This window comes from Rhodnius prolixus, unplaced genomic scaffold (assembly GCF_049639745.1).
Source record: "Rhodnius prolixus isolate KJV_2025 unplaced genomic scaffold, Rpr scaffold_7, whole genome shotgun sequence".
Classification (NCBI taxonomy): Eukaryota; Metazoa; Arthropoda; class Insecta; order Hemiptera; family Reduviidae; genus Rhodnius; species Rhodnius prolixus.
The window spans coordinates 27,672,717-27,699,296 of record NW_027411582.1 but is presented as its reverse complement, the minus strand read 5'-3'; the positions used below and the strand labels follow the sequence as shown (position 1 = coordinate 27,699,296).

General features: G+C 30.6%; 2 protein-coding genes across 5 annotated transcripts in view; both read right to left on the bottom strand.

The window, feature by feature from the left end:
- Positions 1-329: 329 nt before the first annotated feature.
- Positions 330-13,429, bottom strand: LOC141447270 (hexosaminidase D-like). The gene is made up of 5 exons (XM_074114654.1): positions 13,270-13,429; positions 7,341-7,522; positions 3,914-4,110; positions 3,546-3,841; positions 330-2,609 (listed from the first exon to the last, which is right to left on the bottom strand). Exons 2-5 carry the CDS (start codon positions 7,492-7,494, stop codon positions 1,649-1,651), a joined length of 1,608 nt encoding a protein of 535 aa, XP_073970755.1. The 5' UTR covers positions 7,495-7,522; positions 13,270-13,429; the 3' UTR covers positions 330-1,648.
- Positions 13,430-18,891: 5,462 nt separating this feature from the next.
- ETHR (ecdysis triggering hormone receptor) overlaps positions 18,892-26,580 on the bottom strand; it is a 351,487-nt gene continuing 343,798 nt past the window's right edge. The window contains exons 7-8 of one of the 4 annotated variants that reach the window (XR_012454239.1): positions 24,639-26,260; positions 18,892-24,434 (exon numbers count right to left, since the gene is read on the bottom strand). Coding sequence is in view for 1 of the 4 variants with exons in the window: in XM_074114639.1 (XP_073970740.1) it covers positions 25,798-26,260 (463 nt within the window). In the remaining 3 variants the exon portion in view is untranslated. Of the gene's footprint in view, positions 26,261-26,580 lie in introns of all 4 variants that reach the window. The other 3 variants (XR_012454240.1, XR_012454238.1, XM_074114639.1) reach the window with 3 other exon arrangements.

The following is a 26,580-nucleotide window of genomic DNA, read 5'->3' as shown; positions in this document are numbered from 1 at the left end:
GTTTTAATTGTGAATTAATATAAACATTTATAGTTATTTAAAAATGCACGTTACGTTGAAACAGCGTCAAACGGGGGTCTTACTGCCATAGAATTCTTTTCAAATTTAAATAGAAACATTTCTCTGCAATTTTTATAATTTTTAACTGGCTTTACGCAGTTGCTCAATACAAATAAGAAATTGTAAGTTTTTATAAAACATAATTTTGAAATTATTTTTAATAAGCTATTTTCAGGTTTGTAAAGTATCAAGTACAAACAGTGCCATAAAGCACTTTTTTAAAAAGAACTCTTAAGACAGATTTTTTTAAAAATTTATATATAAATAAATGTTTTCATGAATTCAATTTATTGTAGATTTGTAGATACATTTCTTATGCATATAGTTTATAAATAAATTGTTATTAATATTAATATGATATATTATAAGGTGATATTTACTTATATAATATAACAGATATTTAAAAAGTAATTGATTTGTTTTTTTTACAAATTTTTATTAAATGCAACCAAAACTTGTATATGAACTTGAAAACACATTTAAAAATTTATTTTTTCAGTTGATAGTTATATAAAACCTTTAAATCCCGTCATTTTTATGTAACTTGGATGAAAAAAAACAGTCTGGGAGCTTTCAATTAGTTTGCAGTAATGTAATTTGATTTTAAATGTTTGTTCTTACTTTGTACCGAGACCCAACTGCCGTTTCTACTTTAGACTTTACTGTAAAAGAAACTGTAGAAGAACGGATCTTCAAAATAGCATCAGAGAATGTTCTGTGCGATAGGTAAGTAAGGTTGGATTCCCTGAGCATCAACCAATTTCATACCAACTTACATCCCAGCCAGCGGCGCTCAAGAAGTGAAGTAAAAAAGAGTATGCTCCCGCTTAGTTAATGAAAATTTGAATTTTTAGTTATTCTATCTCACTGCTTATAGCCAGGAGATGGCACCATTTTAAAATAGGATACGGTCTCCTTTTTATGATCACAAAAAAATAAAAATTACAAATGTGGTGTCAATGGAATGTTCAGAGGTATTTTTTACTTCTATAGATGTAAGAACATATTGACTGGCCACATTCTAATATTGTTTGAGCAATAGAAAATGGCCAATATTCGATGAAGTCAGCGTACTTCTGTCTAGTATGTAGAGACATACTGCTCAAGTTGTAGAGCTCTTTTGTGAAGGCATTTTATTTTACGAATAACCGCCCACTACACGGATGGTAATTACTCTAATTTAGGAAGTTTACTTTAATTTAAGAAACAAGAGAAATTGTTAAAAAGCGATTCACCAGGACAAAATTATTCTTGAAATATAAAATGTAATTAAAAAATGGTTTGGACCAAATTAAACTGCAAAAAAAAAAAATTGTTCTGTGTAACAATTTACATTTTCGTATATAGTCATAGAATGAGATAAGTTTGGAGAGTAGCGATTAAAAGAACTAGTTATGACTACCGACTGGCGATTCATTGAAGTAACAATTGTCCAATTGGTGGCAGCACTTTACTTATTCTTAAGTACCTACTACAAAATTTCTGTACTTTTATGGGCACTTCATTTCTGTATTTCAAAAGAATAAAATATTCTTTTTTTTGTACTTTTCCGTAGAAAAATAAATAACATTTGCATTCATTAAGAGGCTTAAACAAGAGGTCTTCGTTGCCACACAGTTCTACTCATAAGTTGACTAGTTGTCTTATCTAAATAACGAAGTGTCGCAAAAAGAGGTTCAATATTCTGTTCAATCCACTCATTAATTGTATGTTTATCAAAATATTGATTAAGTGTAAGTTTTGTATAATTTTTAAAGGAAATTACATCTTTTACAGCATTATGTACATACAAATTTTTATAATCTTGCATATACCATGGATTGGTATAATTGTGATTTACGTTATATTTGGTCATCCATCCTTGCGCTTTAGTTAATGTTTCTTCCATTTCATTTATTTTACTTTTTATTTCAATAAGATTAATTATAATTTCATAAAGATCAACACCAGGAAAATTACAAGATATTATTTTCTTATTATCATTCTTAAGTGATGTAGATGTAAAATGGAGATTATTAGGGCATGACAATGATGTTAACCATTTTTTGTACAAATATTGTTCATGAATACTTTGATTATTACAAGCAAGGGATATCAAATGAAGATTAAGTAATAAAGATGGTAATGCAGGTGGTAGTAATTCACAGAGTACAGCAAAATGATCAAATCTTGACCAACCGGTAAGTACGTATCCAGCAATTTTTGGTTCATCAATACGTTTTAAAAATTGTATCCAAGAAATTTGATTTAAAAATCTTAATTCCAAATTTGGCAACAATGATGTAGGTAGAGAAGCACCTTTAAAAGCACCCGCAATCCATATTTGATCGAAATATTTTGTATACCAATACATGACGTGTCTAGAAATCAGTTGTGGAACATCCGGACTGTACGCCCAAATCATTGGTTCAACAAGTTGAGGTAATTTTGTGGTTCCAACTAGATGTGGTGAACTTCTTATCATATCATCCCAAATGATTGGCTTTACACCAGGATATGTGCTATGAATATGTTCTGCTACTTTTGACAAATATTCAGCGTAAATCTCCCTAAAACATTAATTCTTGTATAATCATTTGAAGTTCTAAATCTGCTCCTGAAACTTTAAATTTAACATGCAATTGTGTTAGATTTAATGAGATTGTTTTTATGAAGCTAATCTATTCTTTAATTATTGCGAAATGCCACGTAGTCCATAAAGTGTAAACAAGTAATTCGTTACAAAGAAAGGAATTAAGAAAACCATATTTTTGTTAAATAAATTGTAACTGTTGCCCTCTCTCTTAGAGAGAATTGGACCTTGACGTCCCTTGAGGTCATCACAACTTAATTACAAAACAATTATTAGACACTAAAATTCTCAATTTTTACACTATATGCAAAGAGTCTGCTAATATATTGAATGTCGAATTATTTGAATGTGGCAAACCCAGAGAATGCCAGTATTACCATATTCATACATAGTACAGTTTACAGATTAAGTACATTCTATGTAAGTATTCACAATACAGTTCATAAGACGGATTTCGCTTCAGGTTATTCTCTGTCTATTCTACTGATGGCAGATTAAGACACCACTTATATTGAACAAACTAATGTCTATGATTAATTTATTATTAAAGCATTTATAAATCAGTTAAATGGACTAAATTAAAAACTGAGTTTAGAACTGGTCCGTTCTGCTTCTGTGGTTGGCGGTAACTGGCAGGTTCCCAGAATGAAACAAAGAGTAACCTGCCAACAGCTAAATCTGCTGAGCATAGAATAATATGTTACTATTTCTCCCCTAGGACGTCTCCCCGTTTGTCTCTATATGGAGAGGAAAGTCGACTTTTTCCTTCGGGAAATGCTAAATTGTCAAAGATTTAGTCTGTCAATTTGTTAACAACCTACAGAAAGAAAGGAATGTAATTCCTAGGGTATAGAGAGAGTAATGTTACAATATCTAGACGAACTACTTGGACTACATATGTCTGGTAGCTCACTTGGATGTCAAACTCCTGGCCATGCATTCAGAACAGACGGCCAAATGAAATACTTCATCAGCTCCTATATGTAAATACTTGATTCCTTTATGAATGAGCATCACTTGTCTTAACATTTCTTCAATTAATGAGAATGAATCATCTCTGCTTGGACATACTTCTTGTGGAAAATTTGGCACCTCTCTGAGATGTTTGAATTCTTGTAGTTTAAGGGCAAATTCAAGATGACCAAATGTTTGTACCAATGGGATGACTTCAATGTTCAGATCGTGAGCCCAAGACAATAAAGTTTTTATCTAAAATAAAAATAGCGAAAATATAATATTTAGAGATTTGAAAATACATGCTTATTACGAACACTCTTTTACCTGCTGTCGTGTGTATGCGTTGCCAGCTGAAAGATTTGCCAACTTCCCTCTGTATGGAAACATATCCTCGTATTCTATAAGTAATGCATCACATCCTGCTGCAGCCAATATTGGCAAAATTTTCCGCAAATAGTTTAACTTTGGTGGTGCTCCTTTTAAATCCAAATGAACAGTTTTATATGGTTTACCTCTGAACTCTGTGAAAATAATTATGATATCATTTAGACCAATCTTTGATATTTAACTAAGTCAAGTCCAATTATCTGTTTAAACTACGAGTAAGAAAACCATAATTTAAATTTTGGCAAACTGTATGAAATTTCTGAGAGCCATTAGTACTGAAGGATAATTTTTTGAAGGAACCAATTTAATTCTGCTGAACGAACTAAAAGAGTAAAAATGAAAAATAAACATGGCGTTTCTCTCTTCTTCCCAATGAATCTACCCTCCAAAAAGAGGCCTGCCTCACAAACGGCTTTCCTTTCTACGTCATGATAATAAAAGGGTATTTCGAGGATGTACCTTAAGTCCGTTAGAAATTGCAATAAAACTTCCCTTGGTGTTTGTAACTTAGAAAAACTATTGTTTAATAGTTTAATGAACTTGAAATCTCTAATATATGCATTCAAATAAAAGGCTCAGAATTTATTAATGTATAGAGTAATCATTACATTAAATATATCTGCCAATAAATTACATTGCTTTTGGAGAGAAATAGAAATATCGATTTTTCACATTTAATACATCGTCTTATAGTCATATAAACTGCTTTAAGTTATTTTAGTGGTGATTACTTCATTAATCGTCAAACTGGTTGAAATAAATAAAACAAAAAGTTATTCTCGTCCCATCTTTTTATTTTAGGCCATTGAAAATTTGGTTACATTTGCCATTAAATAAATGTGAAAGAAATAGAACATTAATTAGAGTAAATGTTTATTTATCTTCTAGACATCTGTAAGGATTCAGTTTCCTTTCTTGTAGTGCCTCATGAAATGAAACATCTGGCTAACACTGAAGGGGTACGTAAAAGCCATTCACGTTATTTACACATTGAACTTTAAAAAAAAAAACAGACAAGTAGTAAAAATAGCAATTCTATTAACCCATCTACCTTTTCAATTTTATGAATGACAATTTTTTGGCTTTTGGACAAGCGAGTATTCAATTATGGAAATCTATAACACCTCTTACGTAAAAGTAAAAAAGTACAGTAATTGCCTATTTTTTCAGGCGGGCTTTACGTCCAACTACCAATTAGGTGTCGTGGACGGAGGCGACTATCAAACATACTTTACTGTAATTTTTTTTTATTAATCATTAAATAAAACCCAAGGCCTAAGACCGGGAATCGAATCCAGTACCACAATACATACTGGCTTTGCTTGGTCTCGCCACTAACCGCTCGGCTACCGTGGCGCCCCTATAACACCTGTTACGTTAAAAGATCTGGATAAATGCAGTAATTAATAATCTGAATAATAAGCCTATTTTTTCAGAATAAATGAAATCCTGGAGACCACTTAATTCCAACTTTAGCTTCAGAAACCTAACCGACAAAGGAATAACTTATTTAACAAACTTGTAAAACTGTTCGCTAAGAATTGGATAATAACTAGTGATGGGCTATTAGAGCGGACTCGTTCCACTGGAACGAGTCCGATGGTGGAACGAGTTGATTCAAATCCCTTTTTAAAAAAAAAGTGATTCCGCCCCGCCCCAAAAAATTGAGGCAAATTAAAATGAAAATAATTAATACTGTAGTCGTTTACACTAAAATAAAACTGACTTAAGGCTACTATGTAGAAGTTCACTGACACATTCCAACTTGTAAGAGGAATCCACACCAAAATACAAAACCTGGCGAGCTTAAATACTGATGCTTGAAGAATAAAATAAGTTCGAAGGTTTTTTTAGAATATCAATTCTAAAATAATATTCATTTTATTATTTTGTTAATTTCTAAACAAAAGTAGGGGTCGATCTAAGACAGGGAGTCGAAGGAAAAATAATTTCGTACCCAATATAGCGAACCTTGCAAAGAAACACCAGGCACACCCATCTCATTAATTAAAAAGCAATGCTGTAGTTACTTTACTTATTATTTAATATTTTATTTTACATATAGAAAATACTGTGTGCCAAATCTTTAACTTAGCGGCTGGACGCTCTTTCTCTTATCTTCATTGGCGAAAGTTAATTCGTGTACATGTCATGACGACGATCAAAGTAATACTGAGCTAAAAAATAGTATTACCTAACTGGATTACTTACTACTGTATCCCTCCCACTCTATCACCTACTTCACAAACATTCGTCGATTGGAAATGGGTTGTAGTTTAATATTCGTTTCATTTGAAAACAAAAAACATTATAACGCTTTCTCAAGATGTTTTTAATTTTTAAAAATTTGTTTTTGTCCATTACTCTTATAATATACGAAGAATTTCGAATAAAATATAATATACAAACACAGAATGATCTAGAGTGCAGGTGGAGTCAGTCGTCGTTGTCATGGTGATGGAACCGTTTAACGACTCCGGCCCAACACCAGCAATTTCATTGGTTAAATCCACTGGAATTGGTGGAGTCAAATCCGGAGTGATTTAAATCCTTTTGAAACCGGACTCGTTCCATTTTTTCGTTCACTGAATCTAGCCAATAGAAAATGCTGGAGCTGGAACCGGAGTCGTTAAACGGTTCCATCACCATGACAACGACGACTGACTCCACCTGCATTCTAGATCATTTGTGTTTGTATATTATATTTTATTTGAAATTCTTCGTATTTTACAAGAGTAATGGACAAAAACAAATTTTTAAAACTTAAAAACATCTTGAGAAAGCGTTATAATGTTTTTTGTTTTCAAATGAAACAAATATTTAACTAGAACCTACTTCGACAGAAGATAACGACAAAACTGCAGTTGCTTTAATTTTTATATTTGACTAGCCTATTTTTGTTAATATTTAGTTACGTTGTTAATTTTATATTTATCAGATCAATTGGAAATTAGGGAACTACTTAATGTGTGTTAAAGAAATATAGTTTTGTTATTAACTGGAAAAGCTAACTTTTAATGATTTATTTAATTACAATGCGTAACATTTGTACTAATGCATAGGGTAAGTACAGACTGGAATCAGTGAACGAGTTGTTGGAATCGATTCCAACCCTGGAACCGATTCAAATCCAACGACTCCAAACGCGGACTCGTTCTGCCCATCACTAATAATAACCAGAGTAAATTTTTTATAGTTTTCCACAAGACTCGAGCATGCCTTGAGATACTATTGATACTATGGTACAAACGTACGTGAACTCAATTATACTTTTTTAACAAAATTGGAGTTCAACCATTTGTAAGACATTTTTTTACAATGACAATAAGATTTCATTGTTCAATAATAATTAGGTTTTATAGACCTGGATTTATAACTTTTTGTGATCGAGTTGTCAGTGTCACATCTGATAACTGCTTGTGTAACACATGGTAGCCCGTTTGACAGGTTACCACAAACAAAACTGCACATATTGCTGCAATACATAATGTAGTCCTCCGTCTTAGACCTCTAAACATAACTTACTTCACTCATTTGAATCTTCCTCTGAAACATGAAGAAAATAGTTTATTAATAATTGTAAGTTATAGAGAAATGTAATAAAATAACTTCAATTCTTAAAAAATAAATTTGTAAGAAAACTGCGTAAATCATGTTTAAAATGTTATTTCAAACTTAAGGTCTTAAAACAAATGACAAACAAACAAAACAAATGAGATCCGAAAGCAGAATCTTGAAGCTCTCTAGAATTATCCAACTCCTAAGATACGGACTTATAAACAAAACCTTGGTAGAATGATGATTATTTTTAATCTTCTCAATTTAGTATGATGGGGACTATCTAACTGATCGAAAGGAAAAGAGAATGTGAACAACCTAGCACAAAAATGAAAGGTTATATGGTGTGCTGACAAGAATAAAGTCAGATAAGATCAAAGGCAATGTTAGCAGCAAGCGGGAACTCAAGTTTAAGCCTTTGCTCTACAAAAGTTATTACAGAATCGCAATCTCTGCAAAAAAGATAAATTGTAAGTATGTAAGATCATCATTCTGGCGCTGGTTAGCTACCACTACGCAAACAAAACTTTGGTTTTGATATGCAGACAATCCAGAGATTCCACAATGTACAAGAAATGAAAAACCCGTTGGAAAAACCCTTTTTAACTGGAATTCTGGGGAACAAATGTAGCCAGGCGGAACCTAGGAGGCTAATTCTACAAACTAAGGACATCTGTTCCTTAGGACCTTCAAGGACAACTGTTATTATACAGATTGCTAAGTTCAAAAGTCGCTGGAACCACAATCTGGAGTAAATACTACCACGGTTTTTGCCTTAAAGGAATTCTCAGGTATTTTACTAAATATTAAATTACCATTTATGTTTAATGTTATTACATTTATTTACACAAATAAATTGTTTAAAAAACAATCAATTAATGAATTATGACTGAAAAAATATATTATTTCTTACCATACAGAAAATAATATTTAAACTCAAGTGGTCTGCGTATTGCTTATATTTTTAGAAGTTGTTTTCTAAAATCTTAGGGCAGTTGGTATGTTCAGACTTGCTGACATGAATCTTTTTAGTATGTTTTTTAGTATTTCCTAGAAATAGACTAAATACAGAAATAGCGTTATATTAGAAACGTGTGTTCAAGTAGGATACATATATGGGGCCTTTTCAACTTTGTTTTAATTAAAATTCCATAGATAGCAGTTGGGTTGTATATAAATTTTTGTGGGATATTTTGCTTCAGATTATTTACTTTTATGTTTTTAAAGCTTTGCAATGTATTTCAAGGACTGAAATTGAACTTCTAATATCAATAAATGTAACATATCCCATTACCATGAAACATTTTTACTTTGTGATATTCATTTTATGGTACATCTGGAGAAGTTATGCAAACAATTAATTTGTAATGAACTAGCATAAAATGAACATAATTTTAATTAGGATTAAACATGATGTTGCTCTTATCTAAACATAAAGGGAGTAGCTGAGTGGTTAGTGAATACTGGATTCTAATGCGGAGGTCCCGGGTTCGAATCCAGCTGCTGACCCTTTAGATTTTCTCTTCCTAGGAGCTCCTTACAATTCAGGTTTTGTAATTAATTGTCGCCTCCCCTGACTAGTGGGCGATATTGCCCTCTTTTGGGAACAACTGATATCCATGGTGGAATCGTACCGAATTAGCTCAGTGATGTTATTCTTTATGAGATTGTCAAAAAGTAAATTTTAATGGAAAATGTTTTAAAAATAAAAATAATAAGCCTTGTGCCTTGCTTAATTTAGCTTTCTTCAAGGAATTGTGACCAATGATGGATTACTTCTCTTTCTCCTTTGCGACTAATTGTTTTTGACCTTAATAATTTCTTACAACTATAAAATTCAAAATAAATAATAAACAAATATTTAGTCTAGTCATAATAGTGATGGAGAAAAGTAATAAATTAGCTTTTTATGAAATATATGATTGCTCTTAAAACATAAAACAAATGAACACATAAATGTAACTTTAATAGGTGTTTAGTTAAATTTAACACACATATAGACCTTAGTTTATTTATAAAATGTACAGCTGATGTCCTTTAATTCTGGGGGTGTTTAGAGCTAAGGTGGGTGACTATTTCTGTTTGCTTCAAATATTTACATACTCGTACTTTTAAATATATAAATCCAGAAAATGGACATTTAATTATTTCTTCACGTGTTTATTGTAAACAACCAACAACTAATTCAACACTGCTTTTCACTTTGCCCAAACAATTTAATTTAAGTATTGAATGATTTTTTTTAAACTTCTGATTGATCTTTCGTGATATGCTATTGTTAATATTGTTAAAATAATAATAACTCAATCAAACTTTAATGAAAGAATTAATAATTTCTTTTGTTTTTGTATTTTTATATGTTAAAACTTATTTTTTCTCTTTGCCGTGTCTCTAAAAATATTATTTTTATTGATTTTTTTATGAATCTTTCTGGCTACAACTCTTTACAATGTGTCTGTAACACTTACAAGATATTTGTTAGAAGCGCCTGAAACTTACTTTATTTTTATTTATGTCTGGACATTTTATAATAAACGAATAAAATTATAAAATAGAATGTATTTAAATTGTGAAACTAACAACTTTTAAACAAATATTACTTCATTTAGCGTATATTTTGGCAGTATATGACTAGATTTGTAACTATTTAATCAAATTAATTTAAACAAAGAAGATCTTTAAAATATAAGAACATAAAAGAATTGTTAGCCAGAAAAATATATAGAAGTGGTTACCTAGCTTCTAAGACTTCACCGAAGCAATACTAGTGTCTAAAGAAGTGTAACGCAAAAACAACACTTACATAATTATTAATGTAATTACGGCAGAATGTATCTGGAAATATTTGTTTACTATAACATCTTAACGGCTTAAAACATTTTATTAGTAAGTGGGCCACTTCAAAAAAATCTTTTTACTACAAGAACCACTTTACTTTCTACCACTTTAGAAAGTGGTCCCCTATTTTGGGAAAATTTTGTCAAATTTACTATGACTTCTTCATTTAGTTTTATAAATTTACTACATTTTCTAAAAATACTGAGCAGATTGGACCCGAATTATCCACCGGTCTGTTTGGATTACACCTGTAGTGAGACTTCTTATCACATAAAACAATTTGATTGATGAAACGTCACTCGAAATGATTTTCAGTTTAAGGTGTATATATGAGGATTTGACTTCGTCTTATTGAAGTGATTTAGTATGGTAACATTCTAGACTAGACATCTGTTATTCACAATTAGTTTAGAAACGTTCCCAAAAAAGGAAGTTCCATTGATAGCATTTTTGAGTTTGGAATTATTTTTATAATAAGGTGAATAGAAACAGTTTGGCATTCTGCCATTATTTTTTTTACACCTGAAAATTAGTACGTCATTTTAAGGTTGTATATCGGGGTTTTAATGTAAATATTTATTTATTTAAAGAAAAATTATGGTCAAAACACGTGGAAGGAAATTTTGTCAAAATTTAATTTATTAATAACAATTTAAGTAAATTTGTGCGCCTTCTACTTAAAAAAAAAGATTACTAGAGTCATCGTAAAAAAGATAATTTAGGTTGTAAACTAAACATTTATAATTGGCAATTATTATAAATTAAGTAAATACTTTAGCGAAATTGTGGAAACCTTCTATCTGTGAGGTTTGGACGGTTTCAAGATAGATGAAGGGATGGCAGCCGTGATATACGATGCTAATCCGAAATATGTTTTCTCGGATTTTGGTAGATTGTGGAAAATCTCCGCAGTCTTTCAGATAGAGCAAGTTGCAATACATTCTAGATCATGGGGAAGGATAATCAATTCCATAAACATAAGTTTATTTTAAAAAATGAACAAAAATGAAAGTTTGTTCTACGAAGTGGAACTGGCTGGTGATTCTGATGAATATACATTGGTTGGGTACCCGAGCGATTCACGACTAGAGACGATGGGATAACGATGTCAGCCTTCCTGACTTGGGTACGTCAATTGTATTCACAAATGACCTGAACCATTTACGACCTAGCAAAATGCCGCAGTATTGCAGCCCATTAAGTTTGAGCGAACAAATAGTCATACCAATGGCGGGGAAAAAATTTCAGAACAGAGGTACGCGAAATGTTCATTAATAGCCCTTTTCCTAAGTTGGCTACAGCATCATTCCAACAAGACCAGGGAGGCTCTTCGGATAATCGTAGCCCTTTTGACCATCTATAAAGGTTAGAAAGAAAAAGAAACGGCACTACTCGTATGGAATTCTTTTTTTTAGTTAGAAAAGCGTTCATTGCCTTAAGTTCAGCTTTTTGGAGAAAAGTAGTTCGTGTATTCAGGCTTTGTCCCGGAGTCCAAATATTCAGGACTAATCAAACCGACAGATTTGGAAAAATGCTCCAACTAGAGGACGCAACAAGTTATTTTCGTTGGACGCGGTTGGAATCGGCTGTACAATCCACACGAAATCTAAACTCAAGTCCAATTTTCAGACAAGAAATTCTGTTAAGAATGCAGACAACAAATGGTTTCTTGTTTCTCTTCAGATGAAGAGATTAGAGAAATTCTTTCCTTAGAGCTGGGGAAGTTCTAAATAATGAATATTTAGATACAAACGGAGGCACCACTGGATTCAGTTATTTTTTAGTCCATTGAGTAAAAAAACCGTATTTTTTTGTTTTATTTCAATCGTATCTACAGTACAACGGAAGCGGAAGGAATTATATTTCGTTGCAGGACAAACATTCTATGTGGAAGTCCATTATCAAGATTTTATTATTGATTTCCTTTTAATTGTTTCATATTTCCTAAATAAAGTTGTTGTTTTTTTATACAACTAGGTTTTTCTCAATTTTTAAATTATTTTTTCAATGGTAAATATTTCAATAATAACGAGAATTCCAAGTGTGGTATATCTTGGTTTAATGAGTTATATTAACTGTGTATTATTAACTCACCATAAAGTCAGCACAATTTGTTCTGTTTTTTTTTTTTTTTACAATAATTTAAAATTATCGAAAATCGTCGATTTTCTATGGTAGGAAAAAATATTGTAAGGAAGGTGTTAAGTGCACTAAAGCAAACAAATATTTGAAAAAAAACAAGATGCTCATTAAAAACTCCTTTTAGCTCTCATCTTTAGCTATAGTTACCAAAACATTCTATAAACCAGAATTTTGATTTTACACATTAGATTATTTTTTTCGCGATGTTCTATAAAGGGGCTCCAACAGTTATCTTGTAATTTTTCAGCCTTGAGTCTTTTGGTCCATCATATACAGAATTCAAAAGTCATCATTTATATGTTTACACAGAAATTAAATTTCTAAATTAATTCCATACAAGGTATTATAAAATGAAAAATTGATTGATTTACTGGGATATTATTTTGTCAATGGTTTACAGATGTTATACTAATGACTCGAACATAAATCTATCGCTTTTATTGAAACAATGTTAAAGTTTAATAGTCTTAACGTTACTTTTTTTTACAAAAATACGAAGTTTCGAGAGAACGAATCCAGAAAAGAAGTATTTTGCTGTGCTAAAATACGATATTAATTTATTTTGGGAGCCTTTTTTGGAAAAACGAAACAATAGACACATTGCTCATATACTGAGAATATTTATTCATTAAAGAGAAATAGTTAATTTTTTTGAAGTTATTCTATTGATGTCTATTTAATAAAGTAATAATTATGAGTCCTATATAATGCTAAGAAAATTTAAAAAAAAAAAACAGGCATTTAATTACTCTTACCTTAACTGAGACGTCTAATTACCGGAGGACAGCTGGCCATACTTCGTGCAGACGGTATAACAGACTGTCTGGCAAATAGCAAAAAAAAAATTAGTTTAGTTATGTTTGAATTTAACCTACCATTTCTGTAATATGCCTTCTCGTGTTCAACTAGCCTGGCTGTATTAGTTTTTGTAGCATGTCATGTGATCTAGCGTTATTTCTTGAAACTATTTACAGTAGCATCATAATTGTTTATATAAAATAAATTTAAAAATTTATCTTCGTTAGTATTTTCTTCGACATTTTATTTTATTTTATATTTCCTTTTTGTTTTAGTTTTGTTTGACCACAAGACATGACTGTTTCAGGTTTAAACGAAATTCAGACAAGATGAAAACTAGATAAAGTTCGTTTTGTACATTTGCATCTGCCCGAGAGAACTGATATTCTTTCAACTCGTACTTTTGTTGGATAACAATTTCATGTTTATCGTAAGAACAATTTACTGGCACGGCACTTTAGAGTTACTATAGTTTTGATTGCCTCATGAGAGGACATCTAAAATGTTTCTTAAATGAAATTTGGTTGACATGCAACACAATCATAAGATCGCTAGAGTACGTCTCACAAAATTAGGCCATGCGCAAAGTGCGAAAAATGATAAAAAACCAATATCATCACTGGTAAATAGAGTGCACAGGAATGAGCTACAATAAATGTTGTAATAAGGTTTAAATTACAATAGGTAATGTGTACCATGCGACCAACAAATTCGCGTGCCACAACATTCTTGTTGAAAGCACAAGTGTTGTTTTGACCTGGTTGAAATGTTCACTATAGTCTAACCCATTTGTGGTGTTAGATACTTCTAAAATGTATAATTTCTGTGCTAACGATTATGGACTGTTTTGTGGAGCATTTATTACGCTCTCAAGCCGTTCACCCCCAGTAATTTTCTTCTATTTTTACTCTTTATTGCGGAAATATTAGAAAATCAGTGCACTAATAACAGAAATTTTTACTGTTTAATTATTATTTTAAATAAAGCAGAATTGACACGAATGTTCGGCAGTATATCAATACCTGCATAAAAAAGAAGGTTCTCTCTGTATAAAATAAGAAATTGTGTCCTAAATTTTATATTTCCACATTTTTCTTATCGACTAAAAACAATATTGTAAAAAATATTCTTTTGTGACTTTATATAACGTAATTTCTGTTAGTTTTTTTTTAAAAGTGAACAAACTGAATCATGAAAATTCGCCGTGCATTTCTTAAGTCTCAACAGGTCTTGAATTATTTTTAGTACTATAGTTAAAATTAAATATTAATAGAAAGTAATTTTGGGAGAGGATTTTATAATGGAATGAACAGAAGTTTAGGAGGTAAATTCAAATTACAAGTATTTATTTTGAGAACTCCATCTCATTCATTTAATTTTTTTTAGAATCCTCAATTTATTGGCTTTGCGGGCGAGCATTACCATGATGCAATATTCCCTAATCACCTCATGTAAAACTGGAACAATTATTGCTGGTTTTTTCCCCAATTTAGTCCACTATTTCCGCTTAATTTGTAAAGATTAGATTACTTGATTGTTTAGTAAATCTTTATATGAATTCACTGAATATCCCACTAAGTGTACAACTTTTCTTCTTTTCATGGAACTCGGATTTTGACAGAATCATCAATTAAAATAGATAAATTAGGAGATCCAGTTATGTATTTCTCATAAAACTTAAGTCATTCATCTATTTACGTACTAACTGACCGTCTAATTTACACCAAATAAATATAGAGAACATAGATATTTATGTTTGTATAAAAGTTTCCAATATTTTACCAGGCTTTTAGTTAAGTTAATTTTATTGATATTTTTTGAATAATGGTTGGAAACATAATTTATTTCAGTACTAAATTATATCACTAATGTTTCGTTCTAAATATCTATAGCGCAATCATAAATTTTTCATTTCAATTTATTGGAGAATTTATTGTTTATTGCTGCTTTTACTGGCTATCTAGTTTTACACTGGAATATAACCCAGAGACATAATTCATTAAAGAGTAGTTACAGTTTTCGCGTTATTACGACTAAAAAATATTGGGTTGAGGACAAGCTTAATTGTTTTTGTTTCCAAGTTAAACTGTAATGACGGCACAAACTTGTTAATAGCCATTAACTCGCATTAATGAAGAATTCACTTAAACAATAGATTAAAATTGAGTACATATTCAATCGTAGAAAGCATTACTTTACTATTTAAATATATTTTTAAGTAAAGTTAACTTTGTCTAAACTTCTTATAATTTTCAACACAAAGATTAGGAACTATTTTAGGTTAAATAGGCTTTGCATGATCTGAACTTCTGTCAGATTTTATCATTCAAATTTTATTCTTTCTTTCTGTTTTGTTCTTTTATTATTATTATTTTATTTGCAAAGAGTATGATTAAACTTGATATTTATGGTAACTTCATTTGACCGAATTGAAAGTTAAGTTTTCGTGACTTGTCATTTGTTTCAGTTGAAAGAGTAATGAGAAAACAAAAATATTTACGTACGTGTAAGTGGGATGCCCTAGTTTAGTTTAACATCACTTGGCTCTTGAAGAAACTCATCTTTGATTGTTTATTTTCCAAATAATACACTTCTGTATCATATCAGAGCCAATAATAAAAAAAGATAAAATAAAGTTTAAAAAATATTTATAATTTTTTCAGAAACCCTGCGATTAGAATTGCAGTAAGGAGCAGAGTCTGGGAATTCAGTAAGTGCATTATTATAAAAAAATACAATTAACTTTGAAAGTATTAAAGACTAACATCATTCTATTGTAGTAGTATTTGGTTTTAGTGTTAGTGCAGAACAATATGATCACAAAGACATGATTATACAGTCATTTGAATCTGCTTGGAAGTCATTTCAGAAAAGTGTTATGATGATTTCCTTCTGTTTGTATAGTCTTTTATTAAACAAATGGTTGCTCTCTCTCTTTCGGAAGTGAATGTTTAGTTTATTTTATCTACAATTTGATTATTTACTTGACCAAGGAGTATTTGATTGGAGCCTGTCTGACTTTGCCTATCTTATCTCACATTCAGTGAGAGATTGAAAGCAATTTTTAAAAGCCACTAATTTGGACACAAAAGTTCTATCACCAATTGGAACTCAAAATCGGCAGTTAGAGCAGCGAGAGTAATCAACCAGTACTGAGTAAATAAAAGTGCCAGATTTTTTTTTAGAAATATACAAATCCACCTGATAACCTTGTACTGCAAATATCGTCTGAAAAGCCATGCCTCTTTTAGGTGTTTAAAGTAAACATACCTTTTCGATTTTTAGCTAATGAATTCAGAATTGGAAAGCAGATTTTAATGAACTAAATTTAAAATATACTTCAATTAATATACTTAAAATTAATGACTAATTTTAAGAATCCACTCAACTATTTATACAAAAGCACTTCTAAGTAGCAATTCAATTTGTTTGATAATGGACATCCCAAGGCATGTTGCTAATCGGCTATTTCTTTTCAAAAAAAAAGTACAGCATGCTGACGCCCAGTTTAGGACTTAAATGGGCAGAATGGTTTAAAGAGGAAAAAGAAAATATTTTTTTTAAAAGGAGTCAGGGAGCGGAGCCCTTGGTGATAGATTTCATGATTATGATTAACAATAGTATCGTAACTGATAAGTAATTCTGACTTTTTAATATCTTAAGTCAAGAAATTATCGGAAGATTTTTTTTGGTTGGCTTGGGTTTACTTTTTATGTAATTGAAATTCCGGAATTCGTAAAGAGATGATAAGACACGCTTATCTTGAAGGAATTTCTTCTAAAAATGGGATCTGAAAAAAATGGTATACATTTCCTTATATTGAGGAAATGTCGCTTGCAGTTTTCTTAAAAGACCAGATGGGTGGAACTTGGCAGTGGAGGGTCTCATAGTGAAGAAGTATTAGAAGGCAATCAGGAGAACATTCTTGTGTGAGCCTTTAGCGGTCTGAAAGGACTCTGCTATTACAGAAAGGGGCTCTTAACCCCATTCCGGGGGTACTGGCCGAGAGGCTGAGGATTGCCACGTGCCAGCTACTCCCTTCCTCTTACGTACTACCCCATCCTACATTTCACAGTCTCCTGCCTCTTTGTTCCATTCAACCACTCTTATATCAACAATACTTTTCCACTTCTCATGTTCACACTTCATTTCCTTCTTGACTAACCTCTCTTCTTATACACATATGTTTGTCCTGAGATGGCGAATAAATATTATATTTCTTATATTTATTTTAGTGTAGTTATGAATCATTGTTCAATGTTAAAACTTTTCTTACAACGCAAGAACAAAAAAAAAGGCGTTTTCATATATGAGGTCATTGGTACCAGAAGCTTTTTAGTCCAGCCTCCTCTCGCACAGTGTTCAGTCGTTACAGACAAGACAGCCTATCAACGGTCGGTGAGCTGTAAGAAGCTCCTAGGAAGAGTAAACCTACTGCAGGTATCTGGATCAGATCTCGGGATCTCCGCCTGAGAATTCAGTGTTCGAACCACTGAGCTACTCAGTTTCTTTATTGCAATAATTGTACAATTTAAGTTGCAAGTTCTAGGTTAAAAATTGACCTAGCGTAATTTGTCAATCTCATTTTTTAAATATCGTTTGACTTGTAAGAACAAGAGGATTATTCAAGAATTTACGAGAGATAGTAGAAATATTTATGAAAATGCGACACTTAGATTCACTACAAAAGTAACAAACAAGTTTTGTATTATACTTTGTATAAGAGAAACGTATTAATTAAAAGTAATTATGAAAATGGTAGATTTATTGATAAATGAAGACCAGAGAACAATAACGAATGAAAAGTAATCAATAAAAGTTTGAGATTTAAGAAGTGAACCAAGGTGTTAGGGTAAATCGGAAAGCATTAAAGAAGTAAACTGTTTTTGATAATAATATACTACATATAAAAAAGTAAATGAGGTGGGAGTTAGCAAGAAAGTTATTATTCCGACATCGAAATCTAATTTTTGATTATAACAATGCTTTTAATATACCAACTCATTATTTTGGAACGAAAACCAAATTTGAAGAAAAGCGGTAATTTAAAGGAAAGTTAGTGTTGAGATTTTACCGAATACCGAGGATCCCAATAACAGATTCTGCTGATAACATTTATCAAACAAAAATGAAAGATTACATGTGGTAGGAGGCGTTTTAGAGCGAATTGCAGAACTAAAATAAACTGTTCGGATAATCTGAATTACGTTTTTCCGGTAATAGATAAACTTTTTGAACGTTATGATTTTTTCAGTACCACAATGGTTTGAATCAAATTCGAATTATCCACTGAGATTTTAATTAAGTATTTTTCCTTTTATCTAGTGCTTTCATCCTTGGGCTTGTTTAAGCTTTGGTTAACTTGTTGCCCCATCAAAAAGTAAATACTGTTAATGAAATTCTAAATTGCAGTGATTAAAACTGTCCAGTAGGGCAGTTGTATAATAATTGATCCTCAAATATGAATATGGGGACAATTCCAACTTAAAAAATCAACTAAAACTGCAATTAAGAGAGAGCGTGGCAAGATCGATAACTGCTCAATTAGTTCTCAGTTCTTCCGCTAGATAGCATGGGTATGTATAATTTATATTTTTAATTTCACACAGTGCGCGTTATTATTTCCATTTTTATGTTACCTAGTTTATGTGACTTTGATATGTTCGCAAATTAAGTATTAATGGAGTGAAAATAGTTGTAATAGTAAAGTAGTAGTTTTGTAACGTTTTTCTGATTTCTGGCTGTAAGTTTTGGAAAGCAATTTAACATAAAGTGAGAATTACTGTAATGTAAGCATAAGACTAAAACAATTATTCAAACATTAACTGAGTAATGTAGCCCTTACGTGAAATCTTTTTAATCCAGGAACGTCCTACAAAACGAGGTTCCGCCAGATTGGAATAGAAAAGGTGAAAAAGCATAAATAGGTTACATGCAATGCGGTAAAAATTAAGTTAGATACTAGTTTTGGATGGTCCTATAAAAGTCTAGCGAGTAGTCAGTTACAAATGAATCCGTTTGGTAAATTCATAGTAAATTACAGAAAAAAAGCCTTTCTTTAAAATTGCACTTCTGGTGTATTGATTTTCTTTCTACTGGGTAAGTTTGGTTAGAAATTTAATCCATTAAATTTATGCATAAATTGTATTTTTAATCCAGTGCCCATCTCTGACGTAAAATGGACGTGCGTGCTTGTTTACCACATGAACAGCATTATAAACTAACTTAGAAGAGCCGAAGATTTAAATTTTATCACAAATGTAAATTTTTCATAAGACTGATTAATGAATGTAGCTAGTAAAGTGAATCTACATTAGTGGCTTATTTCTAGATTTTCTCATTTTCTCAATCTTAGCGATCTGGCTAAATTTACTTATTTAAATAATTGTTAATTACTTATGTATTATTATTTAAATAATGTTTGTCTTAATGTAAAAAATGAAGTTTTGGTTCTGATTAATTTGAAAAGAACGATTTAAACTTTGAGCGAGCTTTGATGTTAAGATTGGGCCACTTAATTATAAAGCTTTAGGTGTTAGTAAAATAATTTTGTAAAGCTTCGGTAGTTGGTTTGACTTAAAAGGTAACTCCGTTTAGTATAAACCAACTTTTGAGTTTTTATAGTTTTGCTACTTGTTGCAATCATGATAATTGCTCTTCTTTTGTAAGTACAAGTAGAAGTGACCGTTTTGGTTATGAGGAAGATTTGCTGATGATGGCATCCATCTTCCAACAGCCAGAAAGACAAGAGTGACTCTGTACCTAAGTAGCATCTTCAATATTTAACTTCTTGGACTGAAATGTTTTCAAAAAAAATCAAAGAAATAAAGGTATATTAATTTGAGATATATTATTTTTTTATTTGACTAGACAATTATAAAACATTTCTTTTCAGTACTTTACTCTTCATTTGAGGATTATTTCTGTAACAATGATAGATAATTTACATGTCTGGTTTGTTTCTCACTTAAAATTTAAAACCCAAAAATAAATATGTAACTTTAATTTAAATTATCTGAAGGTAATATAATTGTAAAGTAAGGTTCTTTTACCTTGAAATTAGTACACTTTTTTCTTAGCCCAACAAAAAGTTTTCGATCTGAAGCTTTGCAAGCATGCGCGAAACGCGGCTGTTTTGTCATAAATGATGATTATTTTATGTTTTAAAGTGAAATATGATATAACTAGCAGGTCAGTTTATTTCTAAACATGCCGAAATCTATTTATCCAATCTTCCGAAATAATTAGGGACATACCGAAATTGTATTGGAGTAAACCTTTTATTGTTTATTATTTTATTGTTTCTCAATAACCAAATTCATGTATTTAACCCCTTATTGTAGCCCATCCAGACAATAAGACTTGTTGAAAAACATCACAAAACAATCTGTATTTTGGATTAGTATCCTGTTGACGTATATGTATATTTAAAAGGATAGATCATATGTTCTATTGATATGTTTTACACAAATATTAATGTTTTTAAAGAACTATTCCCTTACTTTACAATTACTTGATTGTAACAAAATTGACACATATTTATTAAAAATAAATATAGCACTCAACAGGGCCAGCAATTTTAAAATGTAAATACAATAACTTGAGCACACTGGGATCTTTGAGCCTCTTTTGTTGATAATTTTTGTTTACTTAATAAAAAAAAAAGTATAATCACGTTCAACATCTAATTATAATAAATAATTCATCATTCATACATGTTTATATATTTTGGTATTACATATATATTTATGATAAATAATGGCACAAATAAAACATAATAGATTATTTTTTTTTGTATTGTATTAATTTTTAGTTCTTAATAATAAGCGTATGAAAATATCATCACATTTTCATTATATATAAAAATAGGGTTGTGGGATTTTTAAATAATTAATTTGCATCACTATTTGCATTTTCATTTTATATACAAAATAAATTATAAAAACAGCTTTTATAAAAAAGTTTTGTAAAATTTGAGTTTTACTATTATTTAGGTATCTTCGGATTTTTTTTTGTTTAATTATACTAAATTAACACACTTTTTAACTTAAATTTGTTTGTTCTTTGAAGAGGTAGTTTGTTGCGCAAACTTATTTGAGGTTATTGTTTTTTTGTTTTTTTTACATTTCCGACAAAATTTTATTTCATTTGTTGTGTCGATCTTTTCTATTTACTTTAAATTAATTTTTATTTGTCGGCCAATTATTATTTTTAGGGTGTAACAAAGAGTTAGTCCGAATCTTTTGTTTGTTTTAATTCTCAATCTAGAGCAGCTGGCACAGTACTTAGAAACATTTCAATATCATACTTGCAAGTATGAACCGTTTCTTTATCATAATAGAGGTCTTTGGTTTCATCAAATGAATTTATTATTTACCTTTAATCTTAACAAATTAATGGTATAATTAGGCCAACCAGTTGCGCTCTAACCTAAAAGAAGGATGTTGGAGATAAAAGTGAAGTATGGGTGGAACTCCATTTCGAGTTAATTATCAACTTTTCTTGCGATTACATTCTAACTCTATTCGCTTTCGTCAATTATAAAAAGTAGTTTTGCTATTTTAAGACATTGCTGGTCACGTGAAACTCCTTTAGTTATTGTGATTGAGAATTTTGTGCTCCATTGTCCAGGTTACATTCTCTTTTTTTTTTACTTACCACTGATATTTGGTATATTTTCCGTCCAAAGTTAGCTCCTCGTAATCGAGGTACCTTTACGGGTCTAGCGTGGCCTACATTTGCAAGTGAGGGCTAAATTCAATTGAATTTTCAGGTGAAAAATGGACTGACTTTTGTTACATCCCAGTTAATATTATTATTTATTATGACAATTAGATTTTTTTCTTTTTTGAAGACACTGTGTTTTGAAATATACAGAATTTGGATAAAATGTATGAGTATACCTTGAGAATAGAAGTAAGATTAAATCGTGCGAGTTCACTCCAGTTTTATTTCGTAACTGGGCGATTGATATTGCCCTGAGCGACTTAATTTTTTTTTATCGCTTCTTACCCATTAGATGTACCTGAACTCTTTGGTGCAACACTCCCAAGTAGAGTCAAGCTTTCTAGGCAAGCTTATGGTAAATAAACAGCTGAACCTATGCGCTTATGGTTATTACCATCTTCTCAAGACCACAACAGACATTCAGATCCTATCTCTCACTTCAATAAATCATGACGCTTGGGTTGAACAATTGATTTCTCATAGTTATCAAACCCTGAGATCTAACACCAAAACCAAATTCGGTTGCTAGGAAATTTGCTTAAGGATTTTTGTTTCTTTTTTGTAAAGATGTTTTTTCTGGAGAGCAATTTTGTGTTTGCGTTCGATCTCATTGTGTTACGTGAAACACAAGATATTTAATAGTTGTACATTTTTTTTCCTCTTAAATTTGATACATATAAAGACTTTCATCACTTATATTTAATTTTTTTTTTAATCAAAAATTTAAATTTCATGAAATTGTAATAGATTAGATAAGATTAGATTTTGTTATATGTACATAAATATGACTAGCATTTTTAGTAAGCTTTTTGAGGGATATTCATTTTTTTAAATATAAAGCTTTCTTATAACTTCGTTTTTATTTTTCGATGTTTTCAAATCTCATTTCTGGCAGTGATGGAAGTTTTGATCTGCAGACTATTTTTGAATAATAATCTGTACGTGTTTTTGAAAAAGAATTTTCAAATAATATTGGATTTAAACAGATTTTGATAAACTTTGTTTTTTAAAAAAAATGAGCGAATAATTTTGCTTAATGGTGGGTGCCTAAATATCACCTAAGTTACCTTATAGGAGTTATTTTTATTTTATTTTTTTTGCCTTAGGAAGACAATACTTTGATCAAATTAATTGGACTTATGTTCCATCTAATGAGCGATTATTTTCACCGGAATTTTGTGGAATAACAATATCCACAAATTTTGAGGCGAGATTTTTCCTGTACAATGCTTTGGGAAACATAAAACGGCTACAGTTTGGCCGACCTTCATTGCAGAACATGAAATCACAGGTAACTATATTGTTCTTTAACAATACAAACAAAGTCAAGTTTTGTTGTACATTGCGCTAAATTAATTAATTAATTGCGCTAATTAAATATATAACCGAAATATAATGGTAACAAGTTTCTTTTATTTTCTAAGTTATAATTATAAACAACCCTACATTTCCAAAACGGGTAATGATTTGATTAATTAAAATTAGTTTTCTCCAGATTTGCCTAAAGTTTAATTAAAGTTATGTATTTAGGAACTTATCGTGAAATATTTTTGTTTTTATTTGACAATGATCAAATTCTAACTTTTACGTTCAAAATCTGATTTGTTGGGTACAATTCGTCTTAAAATTTTGTCACGTACTCAGTAGCTGATGTGTTATGCAGCGGTTTATTTCGTGAGATGATTTAGGAGATCCACTATGTTAAGGGTAAAATATTTCAATCGTTATTTGTGTCTGTTCTTTGACTAATTGATGTAAAATGTTTGAATATATTTCTTTTAATAAATGAAGTATGTATTCGAGAATCAAGTTCAAAAATTACGTCAGTATATTCGAGAATTAATTCAGAATCTATTAGCAACAAACCAGACTTTAAAACATAAAAAATAGAAAACAAGTAAGCAACGCGCGCACACAAAAATTTTCAGATTTTGAGCATACGATTTATTAAATTTAAAATATAAGAGGATAAATATGAGCAAATAATTTTAGACAAAAAATTCTGTTTTTTTTAAAATTAATTAATTTATATTAAATAACTTAGTGGGATATGTTTTTAATTTAGCCTTAATTTTGATATGTTTAAATTTTCATGTGAGAAAAAGTTTATCTGGAGAAAACACATTTTATTACAAATAGAAATATTCACAATTTTTTCAGCATGTAGTAACACATTATTTATTCTCGTTATTAGGATAGTTTTCAATTTTGTTTAAATGTTAAATTCAAAGCTGAACTGAGGCAAAAATTGTTTTGGCAATTCCGTTTTATCAAATATAAATTGGATAGCTACAATCTCAATTAAATCTCTGGCTTTTCTATGATAGCCAAAAACACTTCAATGCGGTTCCGGATCAACATAACATTTAATCGTAGGTTAGTATGGTAGTTGCACCTGTGTAAATCGGACTTTTTTTAATAATAATAATAAAACAAGAAATAGTTTAATAGCACTATACGTTGGTTACCATTTTTTTTTTAGCTTATTGGCCGGAATATATAATTTTAAAACTTATTTTTTGTTAAATATGTATTATTTATATATAGATTATTAGAAACAGAGTTTAGTTTATGTCTACATATAAAACGGATAAGCTACCTTAACAACAGTTCCACTGGCGAAGTGGTAGATAGATAGGTTCTTTGGCTTCTTCATTCTCCAGAATGGAATGGATGAAAACCATTAATATTTACCAACTCACTGCTGGACGTAAAGAAGGGACCGTAGAGGTAATCAGTTCACAAGAAAGATGAGCTTTACTGGGTTAAAAAATGTTCATGGAGGAAGATGCTGGAAATTGAAGGGATACATAATAGTTTTAAAACTAAATTCACAGCTTGTGTAAGATTGCAGAAATCGTTTAGCAGTTCACGTACGTAGAATCCAAATTAAATTTGTAATCCAATTTTTTTGATAAAAGTTTAATTTGGTTCAAAATAATTCAGTATTTCTACTTCATCAATGTTCCCACCCTGCACTACACTTTGCTGGCTGACTAACTGAGGAAGGTTACGCACATGTTATGTATGCGTGTTGTTCAAAATGTTAATGAATCATTCTTTAAAAAAAAAAAAAATATTTAAATAAATAATTATTAAAAACTCTTATAGTCTACAAAGTTTATAAAGTGAACATGAACTTGAACTCCTTTGTAACAGGTACATTGTATCCTTATACAAATAAAGTTTGAATAATTATTAAAAATAACTATAATTACTGATATATAATATGTATTAGTTGTTCATTTTGTCAGTCGCTTTGTTCTTTTATTTTTTGTTCTAACTTTATTCGCTCTGTCCGATGAACTTCGTCAAAAATAAAAAATTAGTAATTGTGGTGGGTTTCTCAATGCAATCCCCTAAATCTGTCCGAGTTCTCTTATTTTAGCAAACTTTTTTTTTTTTAACTTAAACCTGGAACTTATTCTGGTTTGATTCAACCTCAAAATATTCCATTACTTTGTAATTCTCGGTTAATAAGCACGGAAACAAATATGTTTGACAAGTAAATAACGCCTATCTTAGGCCGTAGTCTTTAATTATCACAGGTACATGTAATCTACCCACTACCAACTCTTAAAACTGTTTGATTTTCTAATTCATTTTTGTTTTCTCCATTATAAAATGAAATAGTACATAGTTAATACGCACTATCATACTGCTTACGAGAATGCAATGTAGAGGAATTGCTTTACCTGATTTACCACTTCCATAGAAAAAATATCTGACACCTTACTCCTAACGTTACAAAATTACGATTATACATAACTTTCATCACCTTTAGTGATACCATTGTGTCCTATAAGATTGATTGTAGTAGTGATACCATTATCTAGCTTCTCTTCCACTGATATAACACGAACAACACTTCGCTTTATTAGATGATGATCAGTTGAACATTTTCTTGAGGAAGTCAGTGTGGTTGTAGTCACTGTACCTTTTCTAGCTAAGCCATCTTTATGATTTATGCCTAACAAACGTTTGAAACCATCACGAAATTTAGACGACATTAGATTGTATAAAATTGGATTAACAGCTGAATTTAAATACAACATGATGCGTGAAAAATACAGTATATTGTAGAATTTCTCCATGCCTAATGAGAATATGAAACCAGGAGGCGCTAGTATTATGCACAGAGTGAGTGCACGAAATGGTAACAGAAATATGAAAAATGATAACACAACAGCGCCCAGCATCATCACCACTTGACGACGGTATCTGAAACATAGATGAAAATTGAAATTACTATAATGTGATTTTTACAGGCTTAGTATGATGAGTTTGTGAAAGAGGTTTTGGGCAATATCCTGATTATAGGCAGAAGATACTTGAATCACCCATTTTATGCAACCTGGCACGTTAGCTAGTCGAATTCAAATAGGACATTTTCAGTTATAACTCATGTTAAGTTTCGCAGTGGTTGAAAATATAACTATTTGGGCCCATTAATTAATCTCCAACTTATCATCATACACCTAACATCAGGCGTCACGGTAGCCGAGCGGTTAGAGGCGAGACATGTAAAGCTAATATGTATT